The sequence below is a fragment of the Neoarius graeffei genome, chromosome 11 (genome assembly GCF_027579695.1).
Source record: "Neoarius graeffei isolate fNeoGra1 chromosome 11, fNeoGra1.pri, whole genome shotgun sequence".
Taxonomy (NCBI): Eukaryota; Metazoa; Chordata; class Actinopteri; order Siluriformes; family Ariidae; genus Neoarius; species Neoarius graeffei.
In genome coordinates this window covers 58857371-58874058 of record NC_083579.1, presented here as the reverse complement: position 1 = coordinate 58874058, position 16688 = coordinate 58857371, and the positions used below count along the sequence as shown (strand labels likewise).

Here is a 16688-nt window from a genome sequence, read left to right as displayed (position 1 = left end):
CCCGGGCGCTGTAGCGTAGCCGCCTGCTGCTCTGGGTATGTGTGTGTGCTCATTGTTCACGTATGTGTGTTCACTCTCATGTTATCTCACTGCTTCATTCTCATCTCATCTCATCATCTCTAGCCGCTTTATCCTTCTACAGGGTCGCAGGCAAGCTGGAGCCTATCCCAGCTGACTACGGGCGAAAGGCGGGGTACACCCTGGACAAGTCGCCAGGTCATCACAGGGCTGATACATAGACACAGACAACCATTCACACTCACATTCACACCTACGGTCAATTTAGAGTCACCAGTTAACCTAACCTGCGTGTCTTTGGACTGTGGGGGAAACCAGAGCACCCGGAGGAAACCCACGCGGACACGGGGAGAACATGCAAACTCCACACAGAAAGGCCCTCGCCGGCCCCGGGGCTCGAACCCAGGACCTTCTTGCTGTGAGGCGACAGCGCTAACCACTACACCACCGTGCCGCCTGTTCACTGCTTCAGCTGGGTTAAATCCAGAGGAGGAATTTCACTGTGCTTGAGTGTATGTGTGATAAATAAAGGCTTCTTCTTTAAAAAAATGGAAATGTAAAACAAACATTTGATACCAGACTGCAGATTCAGCTGGGCTGCTGTTGGTTCTCAATTAACCATTTTCACACATCAACAACTGAATACGGAAAGTCAAACGGCTGATATCACACCAACAGTCTTTTAAATGCACCAGGTTTCAACATGGTGAACGTCAGCGTCAATGTACTAACTGTATCCTCTTCACTGTGTTCCTTGAGGTGCATTTCTCAGTAGTTATCTCCGAAACACAAGATTTTCAACCACTTTTCCATATTTGCAGATTAGCGTCTTGCTATTTTTCTGTCCTTATCCTATTTCAATATTGTTTTTAACATACACTACCCTCGTTGACTTGCCCTTGCCATCTCCCCTTTGGAGGAATCCCTAACTCCATCTCAAGGGCTGTTCTATTACTGTACTAGCACAAATGAACTTTATTACATGAAGCCTGAGAGATGTAAGGGATCGAGTCATATATAAATATAGACTTCAGAGGCAGAATTTGCTCAGGAGTCGATGCAATGTGGTGCAATCTCACAACTTGTTCATAAGTATAACCCAGAGCTATAAAATACTTATTAATATTAGTATTAATAATTAAAAACATAACATTTAACATCTTGTGTTTGAAATGGGCTTTTATGTAGCAAACTTGTGTCACATACTATACACACGCAAGGGCATCTTTAAAAACATTACTGAAGCAGGACACTTAGTGCGTTGGCACAAGCAGCCATGGCCTGAAGGTTAGAGGAGCAGCCTTGGGCCCAAAGGGTTGCCGGTTTGATTCCTGGGACTGGCAGGAAAAATGTAAGGGGAGTTGAGTGAATGAAGAACACTTTCCCCTCCCTCTGTAGCAGGGCTGAAGTGCCCTAACCCCCGGGTGCTGTAGCATAGCTGCCCACTGCTCTGGGTACGTGTGTGTGCTCATTACTTACTTGTGTGTTCACTGCTTCAGATGGGTTAAATGCAGAGGAGGAATTTCACTGTGCTTGAGTGTACATGTGACAAATGAAGGCTTCTTCTTCTTCTTCTAAGCAGTATGGGTGACATGTAAATGTGATCAATACACCTGTCGTTGGGCGGCACGGTGGTGTAGCGGTTAGCGCTGTCGCCTCACAGCAAGAAGGTCCTGGGTTCGAGCCCCGGGGCCGGCGAGGGCCTTTCTGTGTGGAGTTTGCATGTTCTACCCGTGTCCGCGTGGGTTTCCTCCGGGTGCTCCGGTTTCCCCCACAATCAGGAGTCCCCCACAGGTTAGGTTAACTGGTGACTCTAAATTGACCGTAGGTGTGAATGTGAGTGTGAATGGTTGTCTGTGTCTATGTGTCAGCCCTGTGATGACCTGGCGACTTGTCCAGGGTGTACCCCGCCTTTCGCCCGTAGTCAGCTGGGATAGGCTCCAGCTTGCCTGCGACCCTGTAGAAGGATAAAGCGGCTAGAGATAATGAGATGAGATGAGATGAGACACCTGTCGTTGCCATAAATGACTGTATAGTGTAATCACAGCCAATGATTTGTATCACACTGTGTCTTATTGTGTATATATTGTACAAATGTACAGTGTAGAAAATAGTTTTAATACTATTTTACAGTATCTTGTACCATATGAGCATGTTATTTTCTGTGTCCTTGTACTTCTCTTTTGCCCACTACAGTTGGCATGTGTGTCTTACCAAATGTGCACCTAATAATGCCTAATACGTTGCACAGTTAAGAAGACTACCAGCAAGAACCTCACTATGGAGAAATTGTACTCTGTATAATTCTTCGTCTGTGAAAAAAATTAAGCTTTTTCTTGAACTTGTGCCTAAATGCAGCCATATCTGACGTTATCTGCATGATGAGTCCATAATAAGTAAATAATATGTGAATAAAGAAAGGTAAGTTGAGAAGGACTATAAAGTACTAGGTGATAATTTCGACTGTGGTCTGATGAGTGTATTCCTGTACCTGTTTTGCTGAGAGGTCAAAAAAGAGCCGCAATATTCAGCGAGCAACAGAAATATCTCAGTTATTCATCACCTCACTCTGTCTCTTTTTCTCTCCTTATCTGAATATTGATAATCAACAAACTCGCTAGTGTTTTCAGCGTATGACAAATGTAGTGAAATCCATGCCCTTGGAGGGTCAAGCAGCAAAAAACAGGAATTTATTGCCACTTTATTTTGTTCTGGAGCAATATGCAATCATCAATTCTTCATAAGCAGCATACTTCGGAGAATGGTCTGTCTTCATAAATGCGACAGAGGACATCAATTTCGTTTAATTCACAATTTGTGTCAGCACAACAGATGCCAATGGCTGACTTGATAGGCTTGTTTAATATGCAATTGAGACGGCGTAATGCACAGCGCAGGGAGCAGGAACGCTCATATTGAAATCTCCGCACCACTGCCGTCTCATTCCTGCCACTAACACCCGCTCCACACCGTCCAGATGATCACACAGCCACAGCTCATTTCAAAGTTTGGATACTGCCATTTCGCATAACTGTCAGTGATTATTCTTTTACATATGGCTTTAATTAGCACTAACTGCTGCAGCTGAACTGAATGGTTATTTGGTGCTCGAATAGTTCAGCTTCCGGATGAAGACAGTGTCGCTAATCTGAATAAGTATTATTGTGATAGAAATTGACTCTTAACCAAAATAACCACAAAGAAAATCATACACATTTGTTTTACTGTCCTTGTGAGGACCTTCCGTTAACATAATTATTAAGGGACCTAATAATGTTGTATCTATATCTAAGGCTACATCCACATTAATGTTTTAGTTTTAAAATGCATTACTTTTACTATGTTTATGCCTGGCATTCACACTATTCTGGAGTTTCTGACCCCCCAAAACAGGGACCTTTTGTAAACACTGCTGTTTGAAAATTCCAGGGTAATGTTTTAGTATAAACGGGCAAAAGCGGAGACGTATGGAAACGTTGACGCAGACACTTGCATTCTCTTCCTGATTGGGTGTTATCACTCATGACGTATCCATCATTCAGCATCAGCTGTTTATACCGGAACGCGCATGTTCAGTGTACGTGAATGGTCAGGCGATATGCATTTTCAAGCGTGTTAGTATAGATGGAGTTTATTTCTGATACACAGCTAAAACGCTCATCTGGATGGAGATTATTTTTATTTTCAAACTAAAAAGTATTAATGTGGACGTAGCCTAAATCTAACCCCAACCTATTTTCTTATGCTATCAGGTTACACGGCTCGGGGGGGGTACTCAGTCGTAATTTTTTTCGTATGTGATATACAATATATTAAAAACAAACAATTCTAGTTTCATATTCTTTATTAGAGCAACACAAATATAAGCTATATACATTTCTCCTTGGAAAATATTTTCACTTTGTAGATTTCAAGTTCTGATAAAATATGCTGTGTTTATATATATTAGAAAAAGAGTTTCAAGAGTAATACAATAGTCAGTGGGAAGGGTGGAGAGAAGATATCCACCAAGAAATGAAAGATACTTTGTTGGTACATATTTCTTACTTCATCCAAACATCCACCACCCAGGAGCCCTCCAGGGACCCCCTGGGGCCAAAATATGGAATTTCTAAGTTCTGCCAAATTGTGGCTCTCTCATGTACCTACGTGCCAAGTTTAGTGAAGATCTGTTGAGAGTTTGTGTTGATAAATGTAACGTGAAAGGCATTGAGGGAGGGAGTGGGTGGATGTTGTGCCCCCCAGAGACCTCCCTGGGGCCCGTACATGAATTTAGCTTATATCTGCAAAATTCCAGGTCATCCCCGGACCTACTTGCCAAATTTGGTGAAAATCCGTTGAGAAATGGCGATGTTAGCTCAAGACAAACAAACTTTGCTACTTATTATATATGGGCATTTTACGGTACACGAGCCGTATCCGGCCCTTTGGTTCATTCTGACCAGCCCGCGTAAGGTTAATTAAAAATTACAAAATAAACGTATTTTCTAATTTTACCTCATGCATGGACTGAATGTGCATTGCTTTTATTTTGAAGTTGTGTTCAACAAAAACACAATGCGTGCGACATGAACATGACATGAAATCCCACGAAACCTAATCCCGCGGTAACTACTTCCGTAATTTGTCCAGAGCAACCACAAACTTGTACGTCATCCTTCAAATGGTCCAGCCAATCACATAGTGTGACGTCACCAGCAGGCGCCGGAGCCCGAGCCGATCTGTAGATCTGATACCTACACCGAATCGACACGGCATCATTATTATAATATGCTGTATCTTGCTTGATATGTGGAGTAGAAAGACAATATTGTGATGTCTTTATTGTGTTTTGGGGTGAATGTGACTGAAAAAAAAATGGTACAAACATTCACATTTTGTTAACCATTGTTTTGGGAAATTTGATTGAATAAATGACGTTTTTTGTAAGGCAACCTCATTTTTTCCATACTCTTACCAGTCTTAGCAGCTTGTAAAAACAAACAATGCTATTTACTGCTTTATATAAAGAAATACAATTAATATTATGCAGAATTTAGTTCAGCCTTTTGGTCCGGCCCTCAACAAAATTTTCTGTTTCTCATGTGGCCCCATGGAAAAAATAATTGCCCACCCCTGATATAGAAGATAGGATATATATACACAATAGCAATCGGAAATATTCAACCCCCCAAAGATTTTAAGGATTTATCAATTAAAGTTTTTTCAAAGCGCAAGATTCTGCTTTGGATGACTTTGTTATGAGTTGAGTGATACATAAAATCAACACAGAAAATGCATGATGTAGTATTTATGTGTAACAGTATATTTTGTTAAGATAGCCATGTCACAATTATTCAACCCCTATATAATATTGTTGTTTTTAAAGCTTTCTGACAGTTTTATGGCCTAAAGTGGAGCTGAAACATAATTAAGCCTTTGGGAACTCTATAATGATCCTTCATTTGCTTCAGCTGTGATGCATATATAAACCCCACCCATGAAAGTATTCAAGATCAGTTGCAATCATGGGAAAGACAAAGGAGCTTCCACAAAAGCTGAGAGAGGAGATTATTTCATCACACCTAAAGGGCCTTGGGTATAAGAAGATTTCCAAAAAATGTAACATTCCAAGAGACACCATTGGGAGCATTATAAGGAAGTTTAAAACTTATGGAACAGCTGCAAACCTGCCTGGCTGTGGAAGAAAGCCCAAAATTTCATCAAGGGCCCTTAGCCACTTAGTCAGGACAACTAAGAACCCCCCCATATGAGTGCAAGACACCTACAGGATGACATGATGAAGGCTGGTTCAAGTGCTTCAGTGGCAACTATAAGACGTGCACTGAATAAACAAGGATTTCATGGCCGGACTCCAAGACGCCCTCCACTCTTGACCACAAGGAACATCAAAAGTCGACTAGAATATGCCCGGAGGAATTTGGATAAGACTACAGAGTTTTGGGAGACAGTTCTATGGACTGATGAAACCAAACTGGAACTGTTTGGACATATGGACCAGCGGTATATCTGGCACGCGAAAGGCTAGACTTATGACCAGAAGAATACCATCCCCACAGTCAAGCATGGAGGTGGGTCATTGATGATGTGGGGCTGTTTTTCTGCGTCAGGAACTGGCAATCTTGATCATGTACCTGGCATCATGGATTCCCAGAAATACCAGGCCATTTTAAAGAGGAACGTGATGCCTTCTGTTGACAAATTAAACCTTGGTGATCAATGGACTTTCCAGCAAGACAATGATTCCAAGCACACCTCCAAGTCAACCAAAGCTTGGCTGAGAAAAAGATCCTGGAACATCCTGGAGTGGCCTTCTCAGTCACCAGATTTAAATCCGATTGAAAATCTTTGGTGGGATTTAAAGAAGGTAGTTGCAGCACGGAAGCCATCAAACATCACTGAGCTAGAGGCTTTTGCACGTGAAGAATGGGCAAAGATTCCAATCGAGAGGTGTAAGGAGCTTGTCAGCACTTACCGAAAATGTTTGTTAGAAGTTATAAAAGCTAAAGGATGCTCCACAAAGTGCTGAAACTGGGGGTTGAATAATAGTGCACATGCACATGTGTTAAAAGATTTACATTTTCATTTGAACTTCAAAGTTAAGTCAACTTCTGTTGTCAAAATAACTCAAATATGTATCAATAAATATTGTTTGCTGTTTAATGAGGTTCTTTGTCATTTATTGTCATTATCTTTCATTCACATCACTACAATGTCTTTTGAGGTGAGGGGCTTGAATATTTCTGATTGCAGATATAGTTGTTTTTTTTTTTACTACTCTGTAAGGACCTTCCATTTACATAATTATTAATGTAGTTAATTAATGCCATACCTACATCTAACCCCAACTTTAAAGTGCAGTTCCTGGACCAATTTTGTGTTTTTTTATATGAAAGTATGTTCCTTTGCACACTCATCCAGAAGGGTAATTTTGCACAAGGCCATCTGTCTACAGCAGAAAAACATAAAATAACAAAACGTGTCGGGGAAAAATCCCAAGGGAGTCTGGAGCCAGATTCGTGACGTCACGTGCGGATCCGCCAGCAGGCTGCGAGAGCTTGCATGGATTCAGTGCACAGTCTGTGTAGACCATAGCAGCTAGTGATTTTGCATTGAAATATGGAATTGTCGCCTGAGCTTCTAAACCCATGGATTCATGTATCAATGCTCATCTATCTGCTGTTACATAAATCATGTTTTTTCTAATTACTATTATGTATTTATATATTTCTTCATTTAGAAGAGTACTGGCTACTGTAGGAGAAAGATTTCATAAGCTATACACATGGAATCGGCTAAGCAGGGTTGTATATACAGTTAATGTGTTTGACAAGTCCCAAGATCTCAAGCCCTGACACGCATACCCCTTGATACATGTGAAGTAAGTGTATTATCACCCAGCGCTTTCGTGTTGTTTACTTGTGTGTGTGTCAATAAATAACATTATCCGTGTACCACACAAACACAAGAACACCTAATTTAGAGTATAGTCTCTCTTATTTCTTACCCTAGCAACAGTCAACTTGTGAATCGCCGATATTCTTGGTCTTTTTCTCGGCTCTGCTTTGGTCCTCGGCTTCCGGGTGCCTCGCACGAAGCGCTCCCATTTCTCTCTCATTCTCCGGTCTTTTGGAAAACGATAAGTACTAATCCCATCAAGATTGGTGTTGCTACACCCTCCTATGATACATCTGTTAACCATTTTAATAATTACGCGATAACGAAGAAATTTGCAGAAAACCACCAGGTCGTTTTCTCATAAACAAACCAGCGCTGACGTAGGATTCAGAAGGAGGCATCTCGCACGTGACGTCACGAAAATCAATGTTTGCCGGGAAATCCAAATGTCAAGTTTTTTCAGAGGCGGATGAATTCGCCTCAAATGGCTTGATTTCAACTGAATTTTTCTGGTATTGCGCAAGGTAAAAAAAATTGCACAAAATGCAAAATGTTACAGATATTTGACCAAAGTTTAATATAAAATAGAATTACATTGATCTTGCTCCTGAATTTACCCATGATATGCACTGTAACATCAGTAACCAAACGTAGACTTTTTGACTTTTTTTAGTTACGTGTACAACAGCTCCTCAACACACACGCGCGCGCGCGCGCCTACTATTTGCAGGATATTTGTAACGATACACAGCAACACATGCCTTCATGCAACCACAAAGCTGCAAAACCTGTGGACTACTTACAGATTAATGCAAAATTTAAAACACACATAAACACACACTGGCACAGTTTTCTAGATACAAGTATAAAATCAAATCTTCGTCTGCAGATTTGGCTTGAGAACTGAGATGAATAAATAAATCCACCAAGATCAGCTAGTGTAACATTTATCTTCAGCTACTCTTCTAAACAGCTGAGTCATGATGTTCTCATTTTGGTCATTTCTGAATGTGAAAAGCAGTCTAAATCTACAGTACGAGGCAGAGGGCTGTGAACAGATTGATTGTATAAGACCTCACCTCTAGGTTATCCCACTTGACCCTGAGAGCAGTCATGCGTTCCTCAAAGTCATCAGGCAGCTCGATGCTACTTCTTTTCAGACTCTCGGCCCAACCCAGGAGCTGCGTTTTCTTTGGGAGCCACATGGCCATCTCCACACGGTTCCCCTGCAGGCAGGCAGACAGACACACACACACGCAAATAACATTACCACTCATGTCATCATCTACTCGTAATAAAAAGACGACACTGTCATCTTGCAAAGCTACAAAGTCACACAAGAATCCATGGCTTTTTCTCTGACCAGGACAGACTTTATCCTCCGAATCAAATGAATACTTTGAGGACTTCAGAACATATTTAAGGCGGCACGGTGGTGTAGTGGTTAGCGCTGTCGCCTCACAGCAAGAAGGTCCTGGGTTCGAGCCCCGGGGCCGGCGAGGGCCTTTCTGTGTGGAGTTTGCATGTTCTCCCCGTGTCCGCGTGGGTTTCCTCCGGGTGCTCCGGTTTCCCCCACAGTCCAAAGACATGCAGGTTAGGTTAACTGGTGACTCTAAATTGACCATAGGTGTGAATGTGAGTGTGAATGGTTGTCTGTGTCTATGTGTCAGTCCTGTGATGACCTGGCGACTTGTCCAGGGTGTACCCCGCCTTTCGCCCGTAGTCAGCTGGGATAGGCTCCAGCTTGCCTGCGACCCTGTAGAAGGATAAAGCGGCTAGAGATAATGAGATGAGAACATATTTAAGCCTATGAAAGGATGGACACTAATAGCCACAAAAAGCAGTAATTTGCTGATTTAATATGATTTTAAGCAATGACATTTTCAGTTAAAGAGCTGACAAGCATACTGTAAAGGGTGAAACTGACACTGTTCAATTTTGCACCTTTTTTTTGTCCAATTTCTCTCTCTTCCCTATTTCATTTTCTGCACCAATAGCTACTTGATTCCTGTTGTCATTTATCATTACGGCAAGAGGCACATTTAAATATTTAAATGTGCTTTGTTTTCTTCTCTCTTCTCGCTGTCATCGGGCCAAGATTCATTTTTCATTGTCGTTGTTTTTGATGGAGACGCTATCACACATCCTTTTAAGCCATCCATCCCTTTCAGGTTTTAATAGCGGCCACCAAAGCAAAAAAAAAAAAGCTCCTTTTAAAAGTAAACGGGATTGCCCAAGTTTTTTTTTTGTTGTTGTTGTCGACAGCAAATGTTGATTTTGATAGTTTTCCTTTTCATTATAAAAATGTCACGTAATTTACGGAGACAGCAGTGAAGGATGAAGAGATAAGGAGGTGAATTAGAATGCAGAAGACGACACCATGGGAGTGTTTGGGCTTCCTCAGCTCAGAGCTGACCATGAGGCATTAAGAAAAGAAAGTAGCACTAACTCCGTCCCCAGCTTAAACCTTCATCCTCCAAATGGATAGATTTATAAAACCATGTTTTGTTTACAAAACTGTGTGTGTAGCACAGTTATAGTACATCATGCCGTGAGAAAACCTCTGTGCGAGAGATCCGCACTGAAATTTCACCATCCACCCAAATCACAGATTGAGAGGCAGAACTCAACCTTTGTGCACGTAAACACCTAGGGATTTCTTTTCTTTGGGCTGAGAAACTGTATCATCAAATACATAGCATTTTTGAAATAAAGAGGTCACCAATTACAAATAAGTGTTCTGTAAGTGAAGAAACGGCAGCCATTTCGCTTAACAAATTCACTAAATCAGTGAGCATGGACAGTCTTTAAATAGATGAAATATCAACAAGCGATAATAATATTAATTCACTTGGCATATTAACATAAAAGACTGGAAATGTCAGCAAAATTGCAGTCACACATGAGCTCATTTAATGCATTTTTGTAGATCCATCTTCCCCATTAAATTAAAGATTGTTCACTCTCTGTAACATGTTGAGACAACAAAAGTAAGAGTCCATGAGCTGAGTCGGATGCTGGGTGTATTTAAATCACTTTATGCTAACGCTAACATGTCAAGGCAGAAAAAGACCGAGGCAAGGAACAGGATTCACATCAGCACTCTCAGTGCTCAGCCATTTAAACCACACAGCATACTACACACTGGCTTTAAATCAAATAGTGGGCAATACAGTTCTTGTTTTTGCCCTGAAAATGAATCTATGGAGAAGAAAAAAGTAATTTAGGACTCTTGTGATGATGCACTGAATCTCCTATATTAAACGTTTAGCATAAAGAAAAGGAAAAGCACTTCAGAACAGCATGTGAGAGACTAGATGGGGAGACGATGAGCTGCAAATCGACTCTGAGGTACGTAAATGTGGAATTTGATATGCTTTCATGATAGAAATCTGCCCAAAAGAAACTGGGAAAACTGATAATTACTTAATCAGTTTGGACCCTTTTCATATCATGCCAGCACCCTTGATGTCGGCTGTAGACTGGGAAGGAAAGGGAGAGAGGGAGGGAAGGAAAGGAGGAGAGACGGCACAGAGGGGGTTTTGGGGGAGAAGAGGGATGGAAGCGGGATGAAGGCCTCTCAATGATGTGTGAGACTCACGGCCTTGAAAGACCAGGAAGTTAAAAAAAAAAAAAGCTACATATTCACTTTAAAAGACGTGGCACTGCCATTTGGAAGTGATTCCTAAACTGTTTATGTAAAATGGCCGCTGCCATGATTCTGTGCTTGGTTGTTGTTCTATTTTTCCAGTGAAAAATCGCTTTGCTCAGAAAAAGAAGGGGAAAAAAACTGCCAAACTGGCCTGGAACAAAAGGCTGTGCAACAGTGTTAATTGTCACCATGGTGACCAGAAGAATAAGCCATTTTACAACTGGTATAGAAGGCTCACATTGAGGCCTGAGTCAAACACTTTCCCTTCTATTTTTTCATCCCTCTCTCGCCTCTGTGTTTTAAGAACAAGGTGGCCAGTCACTGAGAGGTCAAGCCGAGACCCAAGAGAATTTCCACCAGCTTTTCCAGACCTAGACGAGAATGAGCCTTCAACAAAGACAAAATCAACTTTAGATTGTAAAAAAAAGAAAAAACACCACACATTCAGCGGCAACAAACTGCATAAACAATGACATCTTTCAGGAAACAAGAAGTGTTTGTGCAAAGTGTGGGAGGTTATAGGCCAATACACTGAACACAGCACTACAAGGAACCCTGGGAACGTAGCTCCTCTCTGTCAGAACATCAAATTGTTTAAAAAAAAATATGGAGGATGCAGGAATTGAGACATCCGATTTAAAGCGGATGCTTTAGTCAGATTTCCAAAAGATTTCCAATCAGCTGAGTGATGAGGTAAAACACACAGAGCGACTACAACAGCTTGCCTTTTAACACGGGATAATTTACTGAGAGGAAATAAAAGCGAAAACACGACATTTGCAGTGGCTCCTTTGATCTGTCAATGAAGGCGTTTTGCTTTATTTAAAGACGTTTATGACTGAATTTGGTCATTTTGTCTCCCTGCTGCCAAAAGACACGTTAACGGCACAATGTATGCATGTGATGATATATCTTCTTGATGTCATGGTTATTGTTTTTTTTTTTTAAAATGCATTTACTTATTTATGTATTTTTTATGTTTCCCATTCTGTCTTTGCACAAGGCTTGGTGGTGACCCCCATAGGAAGCCCATGCCTAATGCTATTGAGCTGCGAACAAAGACGCTTTTTATCCAGGGTCCGAGGCCTGGAGCTCAGCTGTGGGTTCAGGGAGGAGGGATTGGGCTGGAGAGAGTCTTAGCAGCCGGCCCTCCACTACCCCCTCTCCGCTGTGAGCGTGGCACTTTTCTTCGGCAGACAAACACAGGAAACAATGCAATCAGCCAAGAGCACAGTGTTTTAAGAGGCAGAGAAGCCTCGGCTTGGGTCCTGCTCCACACTCCTTTAAAGCCTGAATAATGATGCCAGGCTGGAGTATTTGGCCTGCTGCTGTTGCTCACTAAGCACCGGAGTCCATAAGAATGGCGCAACTTTGGATATTCTTCACTGCTGACGAGGACAGATACTCCAGCTTTCAATAATTTTCATTGTAAATAAATGCACGCCTGGTGTGAGAGTATATATTTGGCACCTTTGTACAGACAGGGAAAATTACCAGTTGAATAAATTACATTTGGGATTTCGAATCACTTTGCTTTCTTCTCGCTTATTCCATTTGCATTAACTGTAAATCATATTACGTAGGCCATGCATTGTTAATTGAGTCCATGTGGCATTATCTACCATATAAATCAAATGACAAATATGAAAATGAAGAGCAAATTCACTAATAGGGAATCATGAAACAATCTTTTTTAAGTATCCTTCATTAATAATTGAGTTCTAATTACAGTATGTCTGTAGTACGGAGTGGTTGAGGAGGTCTGTTCCTTCATCGAGCATGTTTCTGTAGTCCTGCCCTGTATGCGTTTGACTGATGGGATAATAATGGAGATAAATTTGAGTTGTGTGTGTGTGTGTGTGTGTGTGTGTGTGTGTGTGTGTGTGTGTGTGTGTGTGTGTGTGAGAGAGAGAGAAGGTACACACCTGATGGGAGAAAAAGAGCAAACGGGTAAAAAGAAAACAATATATCAACAAATGACTAATAAACCAAAGAATACACAGTCTACCAGAACCAGAGTGAAGAGACGGTCAACCAGAGACATTCACTCTTCATAATCGTTCAGCTTTTCCTCTTCACTGCCGGTTATTTTTAAAAAATCTTACCACATTCCTATTGCAGTTTTGCTAACCCTCAGCTGAAACACACTCTGAGACTCTCCAACGAAAGAAGCTGGAATGAGAAAATTAAAAAGAAAGAGATGGAAAACGCAGATAACCCCTGACCGACTCACTGCTGCTGTGGGGAAGCGGGAACTTGCATTGGGTCTGGACTCAGGGAACAATGCAACCTAAATGCGAGACAATCTTTATTCTAATCAAGTGGGTGTCAAGGTCAATGTAAAATGCGCTGTGATGAATGGCACAGAGCTGGCTACTGCGAGTCTGCCCTGCACCACAGCCCTTTCACTTTAATTGTGGAGCTGAAATGTGCAGAGAGTGTTTGTTTCTCTCTCTCTCTCTCTCTGTAAAACAGCTCGCACAGATGCAGCATGGGGTCACAGGGGAGACGGGAGGAGAGTGTGTGGTGTGTAGGGGGGGAAGGATGCTCTGATATCTAAGCATTCTTTGCAGATCTTTAATATCACTCAGTCTCAAAATCTGAATCGATAATCAATCAGACTAGAAATTCAAAAAAAAAAAGTACAGGTTATCCATAATCTGATATCCATCCAGATCAATCTCCCAAGAGTCTGCAATTTGGCATGTGCCGTACCAGCTACTAACCAGACATATTTAGTATATTTTTCATATACTACTTTCCAAACAGAATGCAAATAATGATGCAGTCGTGCATAGCGAGCATATACAGTATAACTCACACAACAGTCACAGATACGCATGCTCGCTGTCAGTGAAAAGCACAGTTAGTAAATAGTAAAAGAACCCGGTTTTTGTTTCACAGCTTTTCTCTGAGGATTTCTGACAGCAGGGAGTGCAGAATGCGACGGGCAGATCAGGAGATGTGATGATGGTGGGAGCACACTCGTTTAATGCTATATCTCTCCGATCCTCTGGGGACTGAGCAACTGTTTCTCCAGACTCACTTGAAACAGCAGGTGAGACAGTAATTCCTTTGGGCTTTCCACAACAGCAGAGCAAGGGAACATCACACACACACACACACGCACGCACACGCACGCATATTCTCTTGTATCCTCTCACAGCAGCACCAATGTGTATTGTGCTCTTAGATTTAGTTTTCTGGGAAACAACTCATCTTTACCTACAATGACTTGATTTTACTCTAATATTAAAACCAGTGAAATATTGTGAATTCTGTAACATCAGTACTAAATTACAGTATAACGTTTGTGCTTAAACTCCTACTCGATGCAAAACCATATACAAGTCAATTATAGGCACTGTTTACAGGGCAGGAGTAGATGTTTCTAATTTCGGAAGGAATCTTTTCTTCACCGAAGTGCAGGAGAGATAAGTCAGCTCGCCTAGCAAAGTCAGAGATGTAGATTTAGTGTACTGTCTGAACAAAGGTACTGCACTATGGAAATATCCTCCATGCTGAAGGTACAACATTGCTATTAAGTTCACTTATGTATTTTAACTAAACATTATTGGTCCACTAGATTCACTTTCCCAAAAGGTAGAAAAGGGTACAAAAGACATTCACCCCACTGATAAGAGTTGCCCTAAAAGGCCAGTGTGCATGCAGTAAATAAACAGACCTATACACACATCCTTTAATAGGAACGCCTGTACGCCTGCTTGTTCATGCAGTTATTCAAATCAGCCAATCGTATGTCCACAGCGCAATGCATGAAGTCAAGCAGATACAGGTCACTGAAGCTAAATAGTTTTCAGACAACAGTTTTCTCATCTTCAGCTGTCCAGTTTTGGTGAATCTGTGCACACAAGGTTCGACATATTGTGCATTCTGAGCTGCTTTTCTACTCGCCACATTGTAAAGAGTGGCTATTTGAGTTACTGTAGTCTTCAGTCTGAGCAGTTTGACCATTCTGGCTTCTCAGTGAATGCTTTTTGTTTTTTCACTATTCTGTGTAAACTCTAGAGGTCGCTGTATGTGAAAATCCGAGGAGATTGAGTTTCTGAAAATTGTGAAATATTCAAACAAGCCTGTCTGGTACTGACAAGCATGTCATTTAAAGCATTTTACTGCTGCTACAGTACATGATTAGAAGAAGAAGAAGAAGACTTTATATGGTCACATGTTCACATTTAACCCATCTGAAGCAGCGAACACACACATGCAAGTGAGCAATGAGCACGTACACATACCCAGCAGTGAGCAGCTATGCTACAGCGCCCGGGGAGCAGTTGGGGTTAGGTGTCTTGCTCAAGGGCACTTCAGCCATGGTGCAGAGGGAGGGTGTTCATGATGCTGTTCATGCACTGAACTCCCCTCATATTTTTCCTGCCAGTCCCAGGAATCAAACTGGCGCTCCTTTGCAAGGACGCGTTATCCTAATGGGCTTCATGGGCAGCTGCCCAGGGCCTCGGCCACTAGGGGGCCTCGGAGGTAGCGAGATCGGAAAATATGAAACGATATTTTCAGAAGTTTTGATCATATCGATAACATTTTTGATGCATTTCGCCACCCGTAAGGAAGCCCACCTTGTCCCGTCGCATAAATCACCCGTCATTGTCAATATGATCACTGTCCACCATGTCTTCACACGCTACGCCAGCTTGAGTTCAATGATTTAATTAATGACTTCGCTTTCCAGAAAAGTAGGAAAGTGCCCTTGTAAGTTGACCCATGGCTGTCAAACTGAATGCGCAAAGCTGTGTGCCACTGCTGTTTGGGACATTACGTGTGTGAAAGGATGAAATGTTTCACATAGCCTAACATTTTGAGATTTATTTCTGAGAAGCAAGATATTTTTCTTTCTTTGTTATCGCTCTTTGTTTTCACAAGTTAAAAGTCGCCTGGATTCCAAAATGAAAACGAATGGTTATATACCAAATGAATGTTCTTGTTCTGAATACTAAAGAAACTGTTGTAGGCCGAGGTTATGTTCTTGACATGTTGTTCATTGACTCACTCATTCAAAGGCTTCTTGAGGCTAAACTTTAGTTAACCAGACTTGTTAACCATGATGTCTGATGGATTTTTTCACCATGCAGTTGCCTATTTCACCTTTGCTTTTTCTCGATTAAATAGGTGTTGATGGATATAAAGTTTTATCGTTCAATAGTATTTCTAATTGTACCACTGTCATTATTTAAGTTTCTGTGTCTGAGGGGGTGAATTTGCTGAGCGCAGTTGACAACAGGCGGGGGTGGGCCTCGGGGGTGTGTCTGCCCAGGGCCTCAGGGGTGTGTCTGCCCAGGGCCTCAGCAAGGGTTAACGCGGCCCTGCTCCTTTGGGCTACTTCTCTAACCTTCAGGCCATGGCTGCCTGAAGGTTAGAGAAGGTTAGGCTAATTAAAGAATTACATGAATAAGCAGGTGTATATAGGTGTTCCTAATAAAGTGGACAGTGGTGAGTGCATGTTTAAAGGTGAACATGTTGCGCTGTGTGTGTGTGTGTGTGTGTGTGTGTGTGTGTGTGTGTGTGAGAGAGAGAGTGTGTGTGCTGGCCTGTGAGCCAGTGTGTCTTTGTTCTCACAGTCTTCACAGGGAGAGAAAAGAGAAAAACG

The 16688-nt window shown here is 41.8% G+C and overlaps 1 protein-coding gene across 1 annotated transcript in view; it reads right to left on the bottom strand.

The window, feature by feature from the left end:
• akap6 (A kinase (PRKA) anchor protein 6) overlaps positions 1-16688 on the bottom strand; it is a 163654-nt gene that overhangs the window by 27159 nt on the left and 119807 nt on the right. The window contains exon 10 of the mRNA XM_060932814.1: positions 8496-8642. Within this exon, the coding sequence (XP_060788797.1) occupies positions 8496-8642 (147 nt within the window). The remainder of the gene's footprint in view (positions 1-8495; positions 8643-16688) is intronic.